Consider the following 23450-nt stretch of genomic DNA (forward strand, 5'->3'; position numbering starts at 1 on the left):
GAACTCTGAAATAACAAAACATGTCAATCACTTGACTCAAATAATATAAAAATAGATTTTATTTTATTTTATTGTTTTAAATTTAATTTTAATTTTTTTTTGTACCTGTGTATATTCTTTTTACTTATTTATCTATTTTTTTGTATATAATATGTTTTTCCTGTATCTATACTGGCCTATTTTATATTAATATTAGGTTTGTTAAGTTTCTTTGTACCGAGAATGTTGTTATTGTTTGTGAATGTTTGTTCTGTTGTTTCAAAATGCACAGAAAAAACAGTAAATATAATATTGAAAAAAAAAATAAATAGTAAACATGTTAAATAACATGCATTTTTTTTTTTTGGACAGTTAGTTTTTATTGCAGTTTCAGCAACTTATACAATCATCATCACATTCTTTACCACTGTATTTTCATTTTACAGCTGTCTCTTTGTTTCTACACAAAATTTCACAACTTAAAACAAGGGGGGGGAGAGAGAGAAAACATCTTAAAATGTCATTTCAATTGAATTCAGAGAGAAAAGGAGGACACACTTAAACAATCCAAGAAATTTGAATAAAATAAAGTAAAATAAATAAATAAATGAATGAATTTAAATAAAAATAAATGTGGTGAAGGGGCAGAGGTCAGGGTATGTGTTGTATGGGTGTGTGGATGTGCTTAGAGAGATGACCTGGGTCAGGAAGACAGAGATACAAGTATGATCCAGGATATATATAAAAATATTCAGATCACCGATCACTGTATTAGTATAATCATGGCACCTTTTAATAAATGTATCTTTTTGGAGTCTTATGGAATAGGTTATTTGTTCCATGTGGTAAATTTCCCACACCTTCTCAATCCATAAATTGTATGTTGGAATTACATGCATTTTACCAAGCATTTTATGCTTTTATTCTGAAAAACCGATCAGAGCGGAAGTCACCTGGCTGCTCTCTGCAGCTTGACGCAGCTCGGCTGGGTCACGCTGCAATCCAGCCGGATGTTTTTGCGTCGCCAGTATGTGATGTGATCATTTGCTCTTCTTTTTTTTTTATATCACAAAACCAAGCTCCAGAGGCTCCAGCTCCAGCGGCGGACCTTGACCAGGTGAGTAGCCGAGTAGAGCGTTCGAAGAGCGGCTAGAGGAGCTGCAGGTTGGTGGTGGGTGAAAGCTGCAGGGAGGTCGTGACGGTGTTGGTTTGCAGTGACCGTGCACGCCCCTGCGCGCACCCCCAACATGCATAATATAGTTCCTGCCTCTTCAACAGGCTGATGGGTGCAGGGCTTTAGAAATCCAGGTGATTTTAAATGAGAGGAGTGAATAAGGCCTGAGCAAAAACACAAGCTTCCACTCTGATGGATTCAGTCTGTCTTTATCTCCACCTGTCTAGTGTTCATCTGCTCTCTCTCTGACAGCTGTGTCTTTGTCACACAATGGCTCTACTTCATGTTTTTTTTTTTACATTTATCCTTTGATATTGCAATATATTGTTATTAATTGTTTTTTTTAATTTGTTTCTTTGTTTTATTGCCACAACAAACATTAATTACTTCACTGCAAAAAAAGGATTTTTAAGAAAGTAAAAAAAAGCCTTGTTTCTAGGAATTGTTTCTTATTTTTTGCCTAAAAAGAAAAATAATCTTGACAAGCAAGTTTTGCATTAGAAAAGTAATCTCATTTTAAGAAAATATATCTATCTTTTTCTTAATAAGATATTACAGCCCATTTATTTTCTTATTTTAAGAGTAAGACCAATTGCACAACTTCTCAATTTTAAGAAATTTATGAAATGACACCAATTAAAGTTTGAATTCATCTATTTGAATTCATTGTCAATAATTAAATTTCATTATACATATTATTATTATTATTATATACATTATTTGTAAAGCCATGCACTACACAACACACATACAACAAAATGTGAATGGCAATTCTTTATTGTTTTCTTTCCATTTACGTGCATGTTCTTTTCAAATATCTATATATTATAATTTGCTTAATGAATTGTATATATATATATATATATATGTATATATGTTTTTGTTTTTATTTTGTTCTTTTTACTGACAGTCATGCCAATAAAGCAAATTGAATTGAATTGAAACATAGTGTCTCCCTGAGGATCAGACAAGTAGCAGTCGGGGCTTCTTGGGTTCACAGCTTTTGATGGGTTAGGGGGGGGAGGTGGTGTGAGCCCCAGCAGCTGTCTTTTTTATTTCATCCTCTCTTTCAACTTCTGTACATCCTTCCTGACTCTAAAAGTGGACTGGAGACCCTTTGCATTTTTTTACAGGGCTGAAATAGGCTACCGTATATATATATATATATATGCATAAGATCTGTCTTAAAACCCCGTAGTTATTAATGCTAGATACAGATTGATCCATTATAACTTTCTTCACCAACTCTATTTCCCACCACAGGTTATAAATATAGACCTGAGATATCAAATATGTGTTTTAGATGTGGTATATAGGGCTGTTATAGAGGGCTCGTTTTTGCATTGCACCTGGTCATGTTTTGTATATTTGGTTAACTACAAAATTAGAAAATAAAATATTCTAACAAAAAACAACATAGTTATGAGTCATAAAGTTCACTTGCAAAGATAAAAACCTGATCATTTCATTGTGGTTTTAAAGATCTGATTGGTTTGAGAGCTGCAGCAGCTGTGTTTCAGCCTCATCTGCTCAGTGTTTCCACGTTGTGAGTATTGATTCGAGCGACACATGCCTGCAGGAGACTCACACCGAGATGGTGAGCGTTGCCATGATATCCTAACTGAATCTATACTGGCTGTTTTTGAAGTGTTGTCAGTGCGTGGTTGGTAGAAAAGCAGGGGTCAGAGGAGAGGTCACAGAGGTCACAAGGGCACGAGGTCTCCTTCTGTTGCTTAGACCTGGGTCGGATTGTACATGCAAACCATATTTTGGTGTTTGTTTTAACCTGCCAGATGGTTCTAAGGCTGTAAAACCTACACAAATAGTAATTAATCTGCAACAGTTAATTGTTTTTCAAGCAAAAAGCTAAACACAGTGAGTATTATTCTTGTTTTAAGTGATAATAAGCTGAATATTTGGACTGTTGGCAAGCTTTTCAAAAGTCACCTTGAGTTTTTCACAGTTTTCTTTCTGTTTAACGGACCAAAGATGAATCAATTAATCAATAGTGGAAATAATCATTAGTTGCAGCTCTAGAGCAGAGGATTTATTTCTCTGTTTCTGCTGGTTCCCCTCCCATAATTGCTCTTACTCTGCTATTGATCTCCGCAGCTTAAGTTTGTTTTGTGTGCATTCACTGTCATCTGTCTCCAAAGAGAAAAACGATCATCCTGCTGCTGCTGCAGTTGTTGGGGAGCAGCACACACACCTGTTTGTTCCGACAGATGGTCGACAAGAGTGCTCTTCTGTCTCCGTGTGTGTGCGGTTGGTCAGCTGTTGTATCTCAACCTCGCCGGCCTTATCTCGCCGGGCGAGCTGACTCCGAACACATTCTTATTTAATCAGGCAGTTGCTTTCCTGTTGAGCCACTAAGCTACAAGACTCTTATTTTATTTGGCAAGTCGACTGAGAACACGCACGAAAACACGCCGGCACCGCGGAGACTGCTTTTTGTTTTTGTAGTTTACACACTAACGTCTGGCTGCCAAGATAAATTGTGCTTGATATTTAATCTGATCTCAAGTTGAGTTAATATTTCTGTTGGCAGACACGTTGCCTTCCAGTCTTGTTTAAAACTTAGAGGCTGGATCGTACTGTAACTAGTCACATCAGTTAATCTGCAACTATTTTGATAATTAATTGACATTTTTCTCTGCTTTCAGCTTCTCAAATGAGAGGATTTGATGCTTTTCTTTGTCATATATTATGTCAATTTGAATACATCTCCTTGGTCTGTGGGACATTTTATAGAAAAAAATAATAAATGGAATAATCGAGAAAATAATCGACAGATGAATCCATGATTAAAATAAGCAGTTAGTTGCATTTAAAAATACAGAAAAGCAACAAAGTCTCACATTTGCGAAGGTGGAACCAGCGAGCGTTTGGCATTTTTACTCCACAAATGACTGAAGCATTAATTAATTAATTAATTAACTAATCAGCTAATTTTCCCAATATCTCACTGTGTATCAGCAGGCATGGATACAAATTCTGAACAATAACATCATAATCATCTTAAATATGCCTTTAATCTTTCCTAAATGATCAGTTTAAGAGCTGAAAGAATTAACAGTTTCATTTTATTCTTACATTTTATAGACTAAAACATGAATCACTTATTCTTCCACATCAGGTGCTTTAAACCTCCTCAGCTGTCCTCATGCATTGTGGATCACCTCATGTTCCCTCTCACCTGATCACATAGAGTGAGGCCAGCTACCCCGTAGACGAGCGTCACCTTGGTCGCTTGTATCCATGGTGTCCTTTTTTTTTTCTGTCACCGCTGAAAGCTCGTGACCTTATAAGCTGTGGGTGGAAAAACACATCAGCATTTCCAGGTTTGTTTTCTGGTTTTAGTTCAGTGCCATGCAGCGCCCACATTATAAGAGCTGATCTACCTAATCAGATCTCATGATCCCTTTGCTGATTAGCTTTGCACCAATAATGAGAACATTAACGTGCATTTATTGTATAATAAAAACTATTTTGACACATATTTTGCATTTAAAAAATATTGCGCCTCCTGCGCTTTGAAAATTGTAGTAGGCCATATTGCCATTTTGATAACATTTTGATTAATTGTGCAGACCTAATTTACTGTAATGCAGCTTTTAAAACCAGGAAAAGACAACACTTATTACCATATCCAAAATCTAAGATGATATCTAGTCTCATATCACAATATCAATATATCGCCCAGCCCTATTTGAACATATTTTGCTACTTGGCTTGGATCCAGAGTTCAGATTGAAGTATTTAGTCTGATGCAAAGCTTTTACATAATCTTCTTTGGCTTGCTTGGTGCATTTCATTTAACTTCCTCCTTTTTAAACCCCTATCCATGGTATCTCTGCGTTTGGTATAAAACAGTCCAAAAAAGTATTAGTAAACATCAAACTTGTGATGTCATAGGGTGTAACGTCTGGAGCTGCTCCATAGACAATGAATGGGAGACTTTTTCTTTTATTATACCCAAATTATTCTATTGTTGTGTTGTCAGTTGTGAAACAGAAAATGTTCCCAATACTCCCAATAATTCCCCCGGGTGCTCTCAGTGTCATCTAGAACATCTCTCCTAATTCATTGTCTATGGATCAGCGCCACACTTTATACTAGGGCTGTTCCGAATACCATTTATATTGGGGTTTCGAAGCTTCAATGAGAAATATTCGAAGGCATTTGAAGCTTGGAGACAGTGCTGCTGCCACACTACTGTACACACCTCTACACATAACAAACAGTGATATCCATCTGAGAATAACTAATAATAATCAATGTTGAATATGAATAATGAGTTGTGGAATTATTCCTTATTTCATGGGCTATTTTGGGATTTATACATTATTATAGCATACTTTCAACATATTTTTTGGACTGTCTTAGACCATAGGAATAAGACGTATGCAATTTGAAAATGGGCGTCAATGACTAAATGAATAAACATACTATTATATCACTTTTGACGTGACTTTATTTTGAAATCCATTCAAATTCTCTTATTTGCACGGGGGCTCCATAATCACATAAAAGACAGAAAGGCAAAGATTTGTGCTTCCGAGTCATCTGCCCTTAAGTGTGCTCCGACAATGAGGAGCAGGTCCCCTCCTCATACTCATTGGGACATAAAACTTTTTGATGTCCCTCGCCCCCCCACACTTGTCCTTTTTCCCCTTTCAGCCAGGCCACACTCTCCTCTTTCCTCTTGCACTCTCTTAAAGGCCACGCCAGTCTTTCAGCCAGCCTTGGTCTTTTCTTTCTGTTTCGAACCCCTCTCCGCCGCCCCCCCCCAGCCCCGAGACAAAGAGCGGAGAGTGACTGTGGCGCTCCGTAGCCAGGTGTTCTCCATTGCTGCCCCCGGGCCGTAATAGCACCAGCCCTCACACTGCAGCTGCCCTCCCCAGCCTCCCATTGTGCAGCTCCATTGTTCAGCCGCCCACCCCTCGTTGATTCATCGGCCACACAGGGGAAGCCCTTTCAGACTGAGCAGAGGAGTGTGTGTGTGTGTGTGTGTGTGTGTGTGCTGGTGCACGTTGAGTACGCGTGCCTTGGGGAAACTGGGTGTTGCAGGCATTCGCCCACAGCCACTCCCCTCCTCCTCCCCTTGTCTCTGCGCCTCATTGTGAGGCCGCTCAGGGCTCTGATTGGTGGAAAGGCAGCCACTCTAACCGAGGCAATGGCAGACATTGTTGCTCCATCTGTTCTGCCACTCATTGTCCAACTTGCTTTGCTTCTGTAGGGGAAAAAAAAGCGCTGGAAGACACTCAGACAGAGAGGACAGAGGCGTTTGGCTGGAGTCGGATGCTGGAGCATCGGATGTAGCTGCTGCTGTGGGAACTTTGGGACTTCACCTGTTTTCCAGTCTGGCTTTCAAGGATTTGAACATGCAGAAATGAGCTTTATCTACTTCCCCTTCTTCATTGTTTGTTGATCTTTCAAAGCCTGGTAAGTATGTCTGCGTATAACCAGACTCTTGCACTGAAATCATCTCTTTTTGTGGCTGTTCTGATCTCTCTCATCTCACTAGGACCATTGAGATGATGCAAAGGACCTGCATGACAGGTTGCAGGGCTGCAGCATCATGAATCACTTTTATGCTGACCCTACCTAGATAACGGAACTGACATGACATAAATTACTGGATATTGATGAATTCAGAATAAAAGAGGAGAAGGTGCGGCCCGGCTCTGGGTCCTGATGATGCTTTTTGGATGTGAAACATTGCAGACAAAAGATGAAGTTTGAACCGTACGTACCACTACATCACAAGAAATCTTTACGCGCACCCTCGAGTCGTAAGAGTTGTAGCAACAACTGCTTCAACTTTGCTTGGCAGCTGCGGCTGGAGTCGCTTGAATTTCAACCGGTGTGACCTGTGTTGATATGAAACTTGATGGTGGGGATGGATGGGGGGTTTTGGGAGAGGAGGTAACAACAAGCTTCTTCTTATATGGGTCACATGAGGCTGGAGGAAGCACACAGAGAAAGACGTTAAAGCCTTGGAAAGTGTGTGTGCAAGCTTTCACATCTGACCGTGTGTGTGTGTGTGTGTGTCAGAGACTGTCTGTCCTGCTGCGTCTTTATCCCCGCTCTATTGGCTGTGTGGAGACAGGGGTGTGTGTGTGTGTGTGTGTGTGTGAAGGGGAGACACCAGTTGCGAGTACCGCTCAGCAGACATCTGTTGCCCTGCTGCTGGCGGGGAAAGCCTTAGCGCGCCATCTAGATGCAACAGCCCCCTTTTTTATACAATAACTTTTTGCACAGTATCAGGCATGCAGCAATATACCGCCAGACAGCCCCTCTCCTCTTTCACCCCCTTTCTGCACACACACTTTTTACACAAAGCCCCCCACATACAAAGCGCTGTAAGGACTGTGTTACATATTCATTACTGCCTCCATCAAAGCCAGCAGGGCTGCTGTGTGTGTGTGTGTGTGTGTGTGTGTGTGTGTGTGTGTGTGTGTGTGGGAGCTGAACCCGCTGCTGTTTTGAAAGATGCACCCACTCAGCCTGGAGGTCTGGAGACGGTGTGATGACGAGGTGGCTCCGCCGTTGGTCCGTTAACACTGATTCCACAAAAGCGCTGAATGCATAATTTGTGCGGACCACACTAGAAGACTTTTTAAAATCCCATTTAATCACATCACACATTTAACAGGCTTTAATAGAGACTGTTCAGAGTTCTGCCGATAAGCAGCCACAACAACGGGATTATTATCAGATTTGGAGAGATTGTGAAAAATCAATTGAGGTTAATGTGGCCGTGATGTAGCAGATAAGCTGCCGTATGTTGTACAGATCAGTACTTTATGAGAATATGTGCTCATTTTTAGTTAGTTTAGTAGATTATATCTTTCAGCGGAGTAGCCTAGTTTGTAATCATGGTTTTAAATTGTTTAAATATGTGTTGTAATATGTTCCGAGTGTGTGCAGCTCAAACACCAAAAAGCAGTTTTCCAAAATGTAGTGTTTGCACGCGGGACTTAAAGCGTTAATAGCCAATCACTTGAACTAATAATGACTATAGGACCAATTTGTCAACTGCGGCTCTAGGGAATTGTGACGGGCATTTCCCCTCTGTTTTCTGACGTTTTATAGACAAACAATTCATCCATTAATCACCAGCAGAATAACCGATAATGAATAATCATTAGTTGCAGCCCTAGATGAGACGCGTCAGGATCTGTGTGGCTCAACAGCATCTTTGGGGGAAACCCTGAAGAATCCATTACCATTTCATTATTCTGCGTTGTTGTGAATGTATCCTATCGTATATTGTTCAATATTATATATGTAGTATTATTTACCATTGACGATCATCTATCTGGGTATCATCTAGTGCTGATACGACACCTGAGTTTTGGTAAATACAAAACAATACTTTTTCCGTTACCTTGCATTGAGGAACATGTTTTTCTATATATATTTTTCCGTTTAACAAAAAGCCAAACTTCTCGAATATTGAATTGCTATTGACACAGTTCGGATGCACTGATCCATCTTTTTCTCTTCCAGTACCTACAGTCCCAAACCTTTACTAAATCTAATTCAGTACCGGTGCTCGCCTTTTTTCTTTAATTTAAATTCTTTGCACCTCAGTGCGTGGATCTCATTTATATGCAAGCCACAGACGTTGCATAGCGTAGTTTAAACCCATTCCGACATCCAGCCGTGACTGAATGCAATTAACTGATCGTGGAAACATTGAATTTGATAATGACATTGACGAAGAAACTGTATTTAAGTATCAGCATACTGCTAATACTACATCCCAGTTAACTATGTTTGCAGTTAATTCTAGAGATCTGTTGTGTTTGCTTCTTACACAAAATGTAGACAAACTTTAAAGTCATTTATTAGACTTTTTCTGTCGCAAACAGCATCTTTTTGATGCCTGAAGACGTTCAGGTATGAGTGTTCTTCTGTTTGCATCCTCGACCAGGGTCATTGGTGTAATGTCACGTCTACGCAGGCGGCGTCGATGTGCTGCTGGTGCTCAGGCTGGATGATGGCGAGCCACAGAGAACGTAGACCATCAACAGAGTGGAGTGCGCATGAAATGTTCCCAATAGCTCTCTCCACAGCAGCATGAGTCACTATGTGAGGTAGACGTTGTGTGTGTGTGTGTGTGTGTGTTCGTATGTGCTTGGGCACCATCAACACCCACATCTGTTGATGCCAAGGTCCCAGTCCTAATCACTCCTGCAGGTCTATTGTTGTCTTGGGTGGCGGGGTGGGCTGCCAGTGAGGCACACTTAAGCCCCTCCCTCCCCCACACACCACATCTTTTTGTAATGTGTGTGTGTGTGGAAAGGCGGGACGCCGGCTGAACGCCGCAGCCTCTGTCTTGGCATTTGGAGGGGAGAATGCTTTCAACAGCTGTAGCTTAGCAACAGTAACTCAGCGCGCGTTGCTAGGCAGCCCTTTTTCATAAAATGCGCACTCACCCCCACCCCAACGCCCCCCCACCCACCATCTTTAAGTCACTTCCTCTTCCATCATCTGTTTTGTCCAGATAACACGGGTTTGACTTGATTTTGAAGGTTGGAGCGCTTTAGGTGATGTTTAATGCACATTTATAGAATTTTATATGATTATTTCCTCCTGAATATTTTTTTTTTTTTTTTTGGAAATAGCCAAAATACTGAAAAATTCAAACCTAAACTTCATGACTGTCCATTCCAGAGATCAACATATCAGTGTCCTGATCTCAGATTAACTTTCACAAAGTGCTCCCTGTAATTTGCGCGCAGCGAAACCTTTGACACCAATCAGATTAGCCTAACCAGATCCCATGTCCTCGGCGCTTGAATGCAATTTGCTGATTGGCTCGGTGGCCTCGGAGCGCCCCTCAGTGTTTTAATGAGTGACCCCGCCGCCCCGGTGGGAAGAACCATATGGGCCTTAATTACCAGGTAGCGTGTGAGGGGGAAGGGTCCGTCGGGCCCATCGCTAACGGCTCGCTGTCTTTTTAAACAGTTCACCCTCTGTTCCCCCCGCTCAGATTAGTGCTGTGGCGTGGCCCTGTAAAAACACACTGGGGCCAGACTGAAAAAAAAAAACGCGGGAGTCCATTAATTAGGGTGAGAGGCCCCCATCGGCTCTTTGTGTCAGCCAGTGTGCGCCTCGGCGGAGTCCCCAACTGCCCGAGACAACCGGTCAGAGCCAGTGTAAACAGCAGCAGTAGCTCAGAGTGTTAGGAGAGCTCAGGCGAGAAATTTTCCTACAAAAATAGAGATGAGAAAGTCAGATTTTCCTAAAATGACACTAAATTATCATGTGTCAATACAGTCTGAATGCAAATTCTCACTTTGCAAATGATTCCCCAACGTGCGTTTCAGTGGAATGGTTGCTTCTGTAGCAGACTCTTGTGTTTTCAACCAGGTATTTGTTTAAGTATCTCTCTGCCCAGTGTCCCTGAAGGCATCATGTGTCATCTCAATATGTAAAACAACAGATTTTCATTTGATTATCAGTGCTGAAAATATCAAATAGTCAGACGCTGCATTACTTTAATGGTATCGTCATCATCAACTTAATTATGTTGACCACTTTCCCTCACTGAGCTAAGCTGGTTTTAAAGTTTCGTATACACTGTGTCAGTCAGGACCTCGTTTCCTAAATGTATCTCACCCTCCGTCCTCCTTTCTGTCTCTTCTTTAGGCACCGATGAGTCGATCTTTGTGAGAGGGCAGCAGTCAACCCCGTGTGCTGGATGTCTGGGACAGATCCATGGGCCAGAAGGACCATGTGGAGGCAGCAGCAGGCCACATCCTCGACCTGGGGCTGGATTTGGAGTATCTCCACGTAGCGGGGTCTGACCGGCAGGCTGGCGGCTCTGACGGGCCCCCTGCTATGGAGGAGCAGGTGGAGAGCTCCGGCAACGGCAGCACCGCCGATACCCCTCCACCTGCCGCGGTGGTGGAGGAAAACGCCGGATCCGACGCAGAGTGCGAGCCGGCGCCGCCTTCCGGCACCGCCCTCGCCGCCGCGCCTGACCCGGATGGAGGAGAGGGAGGGGTAACTCACAGCAAGAACGCGCACCAGCCGCTTTGTCGGACCCAGTGTGTGGATTTAGGCACTGAAGGTCCTCCTGAGCCTGAACTCTCATCAGAGTCGTCACCCAGCTCTCCATGTAAGCACCCACCTGAGCCTCCGCCCAATCCCTCTACATCAGAACCGTCGCCCGAGGCTGGCGGGAAGGAGTACCAGGCGAAGCTGGAGTTCGCCCTGAAGCTGGGCTACTCCGAGGAGACGGTGCGGCTGGTGCTGACCAAGCTCGGCCCCGACACCCTCATCAACGACATACTGGGAGAGCTGGTCAAACTGGGCACCAAGTCAGACAGCGAGCAGCCGGCTGGATCATTAGCCTCTACCTCATCTTCTTCATCCTCCTCTTCCTCTTGTGGCTGTTCTGATTTGCTGGACAGCCAGAGGTCGGACTCGCCGTGTCCGTCAGACTCTCTCGGCGACCAGGACAACCTGCGGCCGATCGTGGTGGACGGCAGTAATGTCGCCATGAGGTGAGCACTTTAAATAAAGACGCAGTTACTATAAATGTCCTTTTATTGATTCCACTCAGCAGACTTTTACATCGTGTGTTTATTGCTGAATAACCTACATTAAAACCCCAAATGTTTGCTATTACCTCCTGCCTCCTCTATGTCCTGTAGCCATGGCAACAAGGAAGTGTTTTCCTGCCAGGGCATCCAGCTGGCTGTAGACTGGTTCCTAGAGCGTGGCCATCATGACATCACAGTGTTTGTGCCTGCGTGGAGGAAAGAGCAGTCGCGCCCTGACGCCCCTATAACAGGTCAGTGCTGCAGAATGCATTCGACAAAGTTGTGAGATCATTCCGGCACGGCGTTTTCCTCAACCTTACCATAACCCCCCCCCCTCCCTCCTACACAGATCAGGAAATCCTGCGTCGCCTCGAAAAGGAAAAGATCCTGGTGTTCACTCCTTCGCGGCGTGTCCAAGGCCGGCGCGTGGTCTGCTATGACGACCGCTTCATCGTCAAGCTGGCCTATGAGTCAGCCGGCATCATCGTCTCCAATGACAACTACCGAGACCTGGCTAATGAGAAGCCGGAGTGGAAGAAGTTCATAGACGAGCGGCTGCTCATGTATTCCTTTGTCAACGACAAGTGAGTAGAGGGGGGGATTAGCGAGGGACCGGTTCTGTCAATATGATAGATCTTGATGTCAAAAGATTTGGGAAATGTATGATTTATGTCTGTAATATTGAACTCAGAGGTCTTAGTTACAGCTTTCATATCTCATTCCCAGCTATTACTCCATCACATCTGACATTTAGTTTAACAAATGCCACGACAGCTGACATTTTCACCGGGATTAAAAAGAAGAATTATAGCTGATTTTATCTGATTTGTATTCTACCTCCACGTTACAGCTCCTCCAATCAATTTACACTAAACATGAGAGATGTAACCTAAAGAAGATGCACCTATTTTTAAAAACACCATTGTCCTTAAACGTTTCGTATCTTGTCCTTTCTAATCCTCCCTTCCCGTCTCTCAGATTCATGCCCCCAGACGACCCTCTTGGTCGTCACGGCCCCAGCTTAGACAACTTCCTGAGGAAAAGACCTGTCATGCCTGAGCAGAAGAAACAGCCTTGTCCATACGGTGAGAACACAGATAGGCACACATATACAAATGCACGGCATTTTATTGTGTACTATAAGAACAAACAAATGCTAAACAAACACCTGTCTGACTGATAACATTATGTATAGTGCAGGTTACATATTAACTTGTATTATAATGTTTGTTTGGAGCTTTTGTATATTTACTATGTAACTTTTTGTCTCCAGGAAAGAAGTGCACTTACGGCCACAAGTGTAAGTACTACCACCCAGAAAGAGGTGCTCAGCCACAGCGTGCCGTGGCAGACGAGCTGCGGGCCAGTGCCAAGACTTGTGTCACCACAAAGAACCAGGGGGACGCCGGTTTGGTGAAGAGCCACAGTGTTCCAGCTGGCAGCATCGAGGCGAGAAAAGGCGCCCAGAAAAGGCAGTCAGACCCGAGCATCCGAGCTCTGTCGTACAGCGATGCTGAGGACAAGCTGGCTAAAGGGAGGGCGGACAGCCAGAAGAGCAGTATGTGTGGCAACAGCAGTAGCAGTGGGAGTAAAACCATGTCTCCAGCCCCAGGAGGCCCTCCAGCTAGTTTTAGCCTTCCCCAGGACCAGCAGTCCAGAGCAGTGACCCCTCATAGTCTACCGACTCCCAGCCACGACCTTTACCCTCACTGTGAGTCTCCAGACTTGAGCTACTACTCTGTAACGCGTGCCTACTCCGGCCTGAGCCTCTCCTCCAGACGGAGCCCGGACTGCCGCTTCCCCAACGACACGGACCTGCGGCTCGGCTCGATGGGCTCGGCGGGCTCCGAGTGCGGCAGCGAAAGCAGCGCGAGTTGCGGGAGCAGCTGCGACTCGTACAGCGAGAGGCCGTGTCCGGGATGCCCCCAAGACACCTTACTGGAAGACAGCGTGCATTTTGCGAATCCCCACAGCCGGCTGTATCCCCACCACGCCGCGTCGAACCACGAACTATGTGGCCTTCATCCGGCCGATTACACAAATATCCAGCACAGCCACACGTCTAATACAGGAGTGCACAGCTACCATATACGCGGGCAGGGCTGTGCTCACGATCAGCCTCCACCAGAGGCTCCCCCAAAGCGCCCTCTCTACCCATTGCCGCCTCATCTCCAGCACCAGCCGCTGGCCGCACGCTCCAGTTGCCCAGGCGACTACCACTCCCTGCCCCAGTCCAACCCTCACCCCCCTGGCTCTCCTCTTGGCCGCTGCCTGGCCCCCACGCGAGGAGAGAGCGTGTCCGACTCGCATCTGTACGAACACCTCTCTACGTCGCACCATCACCACCGGACTAAAGCTTTGCCCAGCTGGGACACATACTACAGGCAGCCTCTGCTGCCGCCGTCAAGGTACGAGCCATCTGCCTATCAGAGCTTGCCAGACACACGCCAGTCATCCTGGCACGCCCCTCCCTGGGCACAGGACGGCTACGCCCAGCACCACTCCTCCCACCCAGCTCTCCACCCATCCCCGACGCATTACTTAAACCACCCGCCACCTCAAGCCCACTCTCCTCACCCGCCCCATCCATCCAGCACTCCTCTCCCGCAGTACCCGTCTCACAGCGCTCACCTTACAGTCCACTCCCACGCTCCTCCTTCCTATATGGCGCAGCACCCAGAATCCCCTGCGCACAGCCGCTACGAGGACATGAGGGAGAAAGTGTACGTCAACCTGTGTAACATCTTCCCCCCGGAGCTGGTGAGCCGGGTGATGGCCAGGAGCCCCCACATCACGGACCCCCAGCAGCTGGCAGCCGCTATACTGTCAGAGAAGGCTCAAACAGGCTACTGAAGAACGAAGGAAAATAATCTCCAATCACAGCTATGAGTAAAAATAGGATAAACTGTGGTTGGTTTGCATCAGCAGAGCAAACTGGAGTTCACCTTTTGCAACACTTGAAAGCACGTTGGGTTTGCATGGTGGCATTTTAAATACTTTTTGGATCGTCTGCAAGGAGAGCTTTTTGCTTTTCTTATGACATTAATGAGACGATGCATAAGTTTCCAAGGATATAAAAATGCTAAAGATAATCCAAATCCAGCTCTGGTCACTGCGCAGCGACAACTAAACCAACGAGAGGGAGTCGATTTGATGAAATCTATGACTTTTGACACAAAGTGTGACTTGTGGAGATTGTTCCAGACCTTTCCATTTAGTCGTTTTTTATTTATTAAGTAGCTTAACATATGTGTCTCATAGTGAGTTGGTATCGCATACATCAAATATGACGGATATGAAGGAATATTTAAGCATTTCCACCACCTTCCTGACCAGATTGCGATCACACATCATGTGCATTATACACTGCGCTAGCTCTCAGAGTCAAACAGTGTTTAAAAAAATATTCTTTTCTTTCATGTGTGAAGCGCCACATGGATTTTCTTGCTTCATAACTGTAAAGGAAAAGTGTCACAGATTCAGTCATGACGATCATTCTTAATTTGTTATGTGGCAAATCCACGTCTGGTTCTCACATCGTCACATGACGGTTTCAAACCACTGTTTCACCAAGGTCTGTGTATTATATTGATCTCTTTGTGTGTTGTTGTGCGGGGCCATTTGTGGGGTGCTTTTTCCATGTTGGTAAAAAAAATGGGTGTCTGAAAGATGGTCGTCTTATTTGAGATGACGTCGGTATTTTGGTCAGAGTTGTAGCTGTAGAGATGGGTGACCCTGTCGTGTGTACCTTAGTTTTAGTAAGGGACATCTCTCTCTCTCTCTCTTTCTCTCTCTATCTCTCTCTCTCTCTCTCTCTGGCCCTTTTATTTTGGGTCAACTCTGGTATCTGCTACAGACAGAGAACATCTGGACATCAGTAAATCCAACATGTACGTATTGTAAATATATTTAACAGACTCCCCCGCGCTGTGCTTTTCGGCGAACAGCGTCTACTCTTGTCTGAAGCAGATCCCAGCCGAATCCACGCTAGACAGAGAACAACCTTGTTTGATACAAATTGTATCATTAACTAAGTCGCTGATGTTATACACAGTACATGGACTCGTCGATCCGTATCTATCAAAACACTCTTGATGTATTGCTATATGACGAAATGCATTGACAACAGTTACGTTCCGATCGAGATGTTCCAACTTTTAATCTTGTGGGAAAATTGCTTTGAGACAATTATTTCAGATATGTTATGAAAGGAGTTGTCTGCCTACTATGTTTAGGTATCACAACTTCTTTAATTTTTTTTGCGCTTTTGGGTTTTGAAGCTGGCTTATTTTCTACAGGAGCTCCGATTAAATCACGTGAGAAATGGTTTACGGGTTAAAATGCATAGTTGAAAACAAGTTTTTTCACAATGAGGTTGGGGTCAGTTCATTTTTTTTTTTTTTTTTTAAGCCTCTTTATTAAGTCAGGATATCCTTTAAGTAACATTATAAAACGTTATGCTTGAAATAATAGAGAATTGATGTTTTATCATTAACTTATCTATTGTTTTCTATTAAATCATGAATTGAGTGGACAGACCCCAACCATGTTTTAATAAGTCAAGTTTTATATTTGGGTCAGTCCCATATCCCTTGGTGGGAATTAAAGTCCGCAGTGAGCTCGTCATACAGTTCATCACAAGCCAGCTACATAAAGCCCACTGGTTTCTTTCCTGTCCGACGTGTCACATTGTACAAATAATGAAAAGAAATTGTACAATAACACGTTGCTGTTGACGAGAGAGAACCTCTGTGTGTATTGAAGAAGCGCCTTCTCTCCGGCCTCCTGGCACTGTGTGTCAGTGTGGCACCTGAGCGTGGGCCCAAAGTAATGCCTCTTCATGGCATTGTGCTTATGACACATCCAATACTCTGAACTATGTTCAGCTAACTGTTACGCATGTTTTGATTTGTTTTGATTTTCTGCATGTTTGATTTGTGTACATAGCCGTGTTTTCTGTGACATGATTGTAGCTGTTGAGACGCCTCTAGGCTTACGTATACACAAGACTGGCTTGTTTTTCTGCTCGTTGATGTTTTATTTCATATATCAGTTAGTATTGATTTCAGCACAACACCCTCCTTTGACGTATAAAGTCAATAGGGAATGTTATTCGTTTTTCTATAAGGCTTGACATTTACTCCAAAGGATCAGGAAGCATGTTTTTTGAATGCATCCCACTTTTCTCCAACATTGTTTGCTTTGGAAGTGCACTAGATAGCGATAATGGAAACCATTCTGTGCTGTAGATATTACAATGCCTTACAGGCCACGACACTAATCCAATGAGAATCCTCCGTTTCGAATTATATTTACATTTTTTCCAGTAGAATAACGGTGTAACTAATTGATTATTGTAACATTCTCAACTGTAACTGTGTTTGTTCATTAAAGAGAGTACTGCTACAAAACATTGTGATATTCACTGGCATTGTTGTGGTTAAGAAAGACTTGTTTAAGTGACTATCCCAATTTGAGTTTACACTATTTAATTCCATGTATTACAATCTAAAAAGAAAATCATTTTGAATGTTTTATATAGTAAGCCCTGTGTCGTATTATTTCCCTGTAACGGTAATAGATTACTTAGTATTATTTTGAGTAATAAAAGTAGTTTTCTTGAGACATGTCTTAAACAGTTAAAGCTGCAGTGGGTAGAATTAGAGCAAATATGATTACAAAAAGTTATTTTTATAAAGCGGTCACTATATATCCTGACAGTAGTGTATGAGACAAGTAATCTGAAAAAAAATCATGAGCCTCTGTGTCCTCCGGTGTCCTCCGGTACTCTTAGTGGCATCTGCAAGACACCGACCCGGATTGATTTATACGTCCATTTAATGCCTGAAGGATGATAATAAATAAATAAAGGGAATAAATAAATCTATAAATAAATGCTGAAAAAATAGCACGTAAATAAATACATAACTTTATTGATAAAACACAATGTGTAAATACTCAAATAAATATTTTTTTTAATTGAATATGTAAATAAATAAATGTCTTATTTATTCATACATTTATGAATTCACTCCTTCATTTACATAAATTGTACATTTATTGCACATTTAAAATTACAGACAACTGCAGACAAATAAATTAAATAATTTAAATTAAATGTATTTATGGTTTTAAAGATTTGGAAATGAACAACAAACATTTAAGAATTATTAAAAATAAATACATAATTCAAACCAAAATATTGATTTAAAAAAAAAAATACATATATACATCAAACACATAACAAATGAACGACCAGAAAACATACATACATATATATATATATATATATATATACACACACACATTACTGAGTCACAATTTCATTTCTTATTTATTTATTATTTTATTAAATAGTACATATTTTATATCCAAATTGTGCAAATAAATAAAATTAAACAAACAAACACCCCTGTGCTCCACTCCACTTAGTACAGTCTGGCTCCCTCTTGTATTAATTCAATTGGATTCTTCCACTTCCTGTTTGTCAGTCGGACCTTTGATTGGGAGGCACCGGAGCGCGTGCTTCAAACAGGTGAGACTAAAACAATTACAAACAATCCAACAACAACAACAACAATCACTAACCAGGGATGCAAACAACTCAACTTAACATGTTTAAACGACGAGCGTCTTCATTGTTTGACAAATATTAGTAAAATAACTGATAACAGAACTCAGTAAGAGTTGCATTGCTTGATTGATTGATTGATTGATTGATTGCATAGACCGGAAACAGCTGTGGGAACTTGGTGATTGTGCAACAGGCACTTTGAAATCCGACCTACTTTATTTGAATGCAGTATAAATGTGTTTTTATTCTAAAATGGTGTATTTGAATATTTCTGCATAATGGGGTCCCTAAACTGTCTTGAATTACATAAATTATATCATAGTACAATATGTTAAAAATATCATAGTATAGTATGTTAAAAAAACTGAAATATACAAAGTATAGTATTACATAACAATGTTTTAAATTCACTAAAATGATTTCAGTTTATTGTGTTCTGTACATTTATTTGTTATTGTGCTTATTGTATTTGGTTTTAGTTTATTATTAAATTTGCATATAGTCTTGAATTACATAAATCAACCCATTCAAAGTGAATATCTTTGTGTCATATATCTTTGTACAGTGTGGGGTGGGCGGCATATTTACAAAGATATTCACTGTATAAAGATATGTGACACAAAGATATTCACTGTAAAAAGATAGACCCCCCCCCCCCCTGGCCTTGGGCCGGGGACAGCTTTACCCTTCGCCCCCCTGGTCCTGAGTCCCTCATGTGGCTCACAGGTGGACTGCAGATATAAATATTAAAAGCTTATGGAAGAAATTCTGCAAATGTATTTGGTGATCCTATTAAAATGTCTTTGGGATTGACTGATGTACAGTATGCAGGCTGGACACTTGTGAAATGTGTTGAATCAGATGACAACAACCATAATGTGTGTGATATTAGTGATTTGAAATGGCTTTTTTTTTCATCTGTCCTGCAGCTCGGAGTCCAGTGTTGTCCCACCTGTCGTCGTCTCTTCAGGGCCTGTGGACCATCCGAGCCTTTGGAGCAGAGGAGAGGTTCCAGAAAGCCTTCGATGCCCAGCAGGACCTGCACTCAGGTTCTCCTCAGCCTCAGCACCTTTACATTCACTGCTCATCAATATGAAGTGTTTGTGAGCTGCGTCAGTGCAGTGTCTATAATCTATGTCCTTGTCCTTACAGAGGCCTGGTTCCTGTTGCTGACCACCTCTCGCTGGTTCGCTGTCCGTCTCCACGGCATCTGCTCCATCTTTGTTACCGTCACCACCTTTGGCTGCCTGCTGCTCAGAGACCGTAAGGAAGACTTTTAATCTTTTAATATTAAAGTGATAGTTTGGGTGTTTTGAAGTGGGGTTGTATGAGGTTCTTCTCCATAATCAGTGTATTACCTACAGTAGATGGAGTTTGGAGAGAAGCAGACAGGAGTACCATCACAGGAGCAAAGCAATGTACTGCTGTGGACGGGGCCGGCAGCAAAACGCATTTTAGAAACATGAACAAAATCTCTATCAGTTTAAGTGTATGCTATATTTAGAATATAAGGAAGGCTCTGGAGAAGGTCAGTATCCAATCAGCACACTCCAACAGTTGAGCTTCTTGCTCTCATTGTGGTGTGCGTCAGGCAATCTCTCACTCGGTGTTCCCTGCAGGTGCAGCTGAAGTCCGCGGAGGAGGAGCTGCCCGGGCAGTTCGAGACGGTTCTGGCCGAGTCGGGCTCCACCTTCAGCGTGGGCCAGAGGCAGCTGGTGTGTCTGGCCAGAGCCATCCTGAGGAAGAACCGCATCCTGGTCATCCACGAGGCCACGGCCAACGTGGACCCCAGGTACTGCTGACACAACTCACCTCATTGGCAAAAAATGCATGCAGTAGTACTGTGTACTCCGTTTTTATTCCTCCTATTAGTTTGTCTTCAAAGCTTCCTGCTGTAGCTGCTGGTCCTGCTGTAGCAAACGTGCAGTGAAAGCAAGTATGTTGGTGTTTTTAGACGTAGCTCTGATCTGCATGTTAGAAAAGGGAGGCATTTTTCATCTGGTAATTAAAACTGTATCAAAACATAGAACATCAAACCACATCGAACCACTAGTGCAGCAGATACAAACTCAAAAGATCACGCCAACAAAAGCTTATTGTTCTTATCAAAGACATTATTCATTTTACTCGTGGCTCAGGTAGTAAAATGGATTTCTTTAACATCTCTACCGTGTCTCTGCAGGACAGATGAGCTGATCCCTCATCGTCTCAACACCATCATAGACAGCGACAGGATACCGGTGAGTCCTCTTACTCATAGATTCTAGAAAACTGTACTTGTTTATCATCATAAAGGTCATAGTATGTCATCAAGTCATGTAGCGTTATTGCATAGAGCAGATTAGTAATCAATCATTACTTAATATCAAAATATGGATCTATAACTAATAACTCAAAATTAGGAATCATAAACCCATGAATTGTCGTAAAATGTGAAGGAGAGTGATGACAGTCAGCAATCACAATTCACCCTTATATTCAATTCAATTATTTCATTTAGGACGGCACCCAATTTTGAAAAAAAACAAAACAGGGAAAACTTCAAAATTTCATATTAATCAATTGAGTCTCATAACCTCAGGGTTGCTACGGAGTTCTTGCGCATGGTGAACAGTGATTTTAGTTGTTCATATACACACAAATCAAGTAACCAAGTTCTTAATAAAATTAAATGTTTATTTGACTAACTACTTTACCGTACTACTAACAGAAAATAATTGAATAAATGATAAAACAAAAGGAATAAAATGAATAAAGGATAATTGAAGGAACACAGTTAATACAAAGACTACTCATATGAAAAGTCATAGTAAAGTATGCCATAAAAAAGTCATAGTTTATTATACATATAAAAATGTCATAAAAAGTCATAGTGTAGTATGTCAAAAAAATAGTCATATAGTATGTCAAAAAAATCATTAAAAAGTCATAGTGTAGTATGTTGAAAAAAAATTAATAGTATAGTATGTCAAAAAAATAATCATAGTATGGTATGTTGAAATAATTCATAAAAAAGTCATGGTGTAGTGTGTCGAAAAATAATCATAGTATAGTATGTCAAAAAAGTCATAGTATAGTATTTTAAGAAAATAATCCTACTACAGTATGTCCAAAAAAAGTTTAAAAAAAATAGCCATAATTTATTATGTCAAAAAATGTCATAAATACTCATAGTATAGTATGTCATAGTACCGAATTCCATAAAAAAAGTCCCAGTATAGTATGCCATAAAAATGTCATGGTATGTCATAATAAAATCATTGTATAGTATGTCATAAAAATGTCATATACAAAAGTATACCATATAAAAAGTCATGGTATAATATGTCATAAAAAGACATGGTATAATATGCCATAAAATGTCATAAGTTTTATAAAATATACAAATTTTAATTTATTGTTAAGTCTTGATGGTTGAATCCCGTCCGGGAGTCCCGTCTGGGTCATAAAAAATCATAATATAGTATGTAATAAAAAGTCATAGTACAGTATGTGTAAAAAAGTCATAGTATAGTATGTCAAAAAAAGGAATAATATAATATGTCGCAAAAATAAAATACAGTCATAGTATAGTATGTTGAAATAATTCATAAAAAAGTCATAGTATAGTGTGTCGGAGAAAAAAAAGTCATAGTATATTATGTCAAAAAAATCATAAAAAGTCATAGAATGTATTTAAAAAATAATCCTACAACAGTATGTCAAAAATAATTATAAAAATAACATAGTATAATATGTCGCAAAAAAAAGTAAAAGAATAGTATGAAAAAAAAAAAAATAGCCATAATATAGTATGTAAAAACAATCATTAAAAAGTCATAGTATAGTATGTCGAAAAAATAGTCATAGTACAGTATGTGGAAAAAAATCCTTAAAAAGTCATAGTATAGCATGTCAAAAAATATAGTCATATAGTATGTCAAAAAAATCATAAAAAGTCATAGTATAGTATGTCAAAGAAATAGGGATAGTATAGTATTTAAAAAAAATAGTCCTACAACAGTATGTCAAAAATAATTATAAAAAAAACATAGTATAGTATGTCGCAAAAAAAATCATTAAAAAAAAGAATAGTAAGTAAAACAAAATAGCCATAATATAGTATGTAAAAACAATCATTAAAAAGTCATAGTATAGTATGTCAAAAAATATAGTCATAAATTATGTAAAAAAAATCATTAAAAGTCATTGTATAATATGTTGAAAAAAAGTTAATAGTACTGTATGTCGAAAAATAGTCGTAGTAGAGTATTTTAAAAAAATAGTCCTACTAGAGTATGTCCAAAAAAGAGAAAAAAAACAAAAAGTTATAGTATAGTATTTAAAAAAAAATATATTAAAAACAAAATAGTATAGTATGTCACAAAAAAAACATGTTAAGTAATAAATATTATGTAAAAAAAAAAAAAGCCGTAGTATAGTCTGTCGAAAAATAGTCATAATGTAGTATGTAAAAAACAATCATAAAAATGTCATAGTATAGTATGTAAACAAAGTCATTAAAGTCAGAGTATAGTACGCTTTTCCTGTGCGAGTATTTGTAGAAGTTACTCTATGAATGTGATCATGGTTGTTGTTGTCGTAGTATTTATAGAAGTTATTCTATAACTGTTGTTTTAGGCTCTGATGTTTGTGAATGTGATGCAAATCTCATGTCTTCCTTCTCTTCTTTTCTCCCCAGATGAGTGCAGTCTTCTGACCACAACTGAGGATGACGGACTTTCTTCATCCACGTCTTCATCGTCTTCATCGTCTTCATCGTCTTCATCGTCTTCATCGTCTTCTTCGTCTTCATCGTCTTCATCGTCTTCTTCTTCTTCTGCTGAATGAATGCAGACGGTGTACCCAGAAGGGTCGGAGGGGGTCATGCAGGAGAAATGCAGGGGTTTTTCAGGGGTTTTTCAGGGATTTTTCACTAAATAAACACGAGAAAAAAAAAAAAAAAAAAAAATACGCATTTTTGTGTTTCATAACCTCTCCGTGCTATGTCTCCGAAAGCCCAGGAGGAGACGCACGTCTCATACTCCCTTCGGTACCTGACACTTACGCAACCCCACTACCCCGGGGATTCGAACTCTAGTTCTTGTGTAACCACACAACCATCCAAACCAAATGTTCCGCCACCAACCCATCAATGCCAAGCACACTTGGACTGTTCTCC

At 41.0% G+C, this 23450-nt stretch overlaps 1 protein-coding gene across 7 annotated transcripts; it reads left to right on the top strand.

The window, feature by feature from the left end:
- The first annotated feature begins 939 nt into the window (after positions 1–939).
- Positions 940–17126, top strand: LOC119483930 (probable ribonuclease ZC3H12C). 7 transcript variants are annotated; one of them, XM_037762428.1, is made up of 6 exons: positions 940–1096; positions 10817–11676; positions 11827–11966; positions 12065–12299; positions 12694–12800; positions 12989–17126. In XM_037762428.1, the coding sequence occupies exons 2-6, from the start codon at positions 10886–10888 to the stop codon at positions 14566–14568; spliced, it is 2853 nt and encodes a 950-aa protein (XP_037618356.1). In that variant the 5' UTR covers positions 940–1096; positions 10817–10885; the 3' UTR covers positions 14569–17126. The 7 variants fall into 7 exon arrangements, with proteins under 7 accessions (XP_037618356.1, XP_037618360.1, XP_037618361.1 ...); XM_037762432.1 differs by lacking the exon at positions 940–1096 and adding an exon at positions 2180–2347; XM_037762433.1 differs by lacking the exon at positions 940–1096 and adding an exon at positions 2650–2750.
- Positions 17127–23450: the final 6324 nt, after the last annotated feature.

Source organism: Sebastes umbrosus, chromosome 24 (genome assembly GCF_015220745.1).
Source record: "Sebastes umbrosus isolate fSebUmb1 chromosome 24, fSebUmb1.pri, whole genome shotgun sequence".
Lineage (NCBI taxonomy): Eukaryota > Metazoa > Chordata > Actinopteri > Perciformes > Sebastidae > Sebastes > Sebastes umbrosus.

Excerpts from the sequence above, each read along its gene's own strand:
- LOC119483930 (XM_037762428.1), top strand. The coding sequence starts at position 10,886 with ATGGGCCAGAAGGACCATGTGGAGGCAGCAGCAGGCCACATCCTCGAC. Across the intron at positions 12,300-12,693 it reads TATTCCTTTGTCAACGACAA|ATTCATGCCCCCAGACGACC; the intron begins GTGAGTAGAGGG and ends CCCGTCTCTCAG. Across the intron at positions 12,801-12,988 it reads GAAACAGCCTTGTCCATACG|GAAAGAAGTGCACTTACGGC; the intron begins GTGAGAACACAG and ends TTTTGTCTCCAG.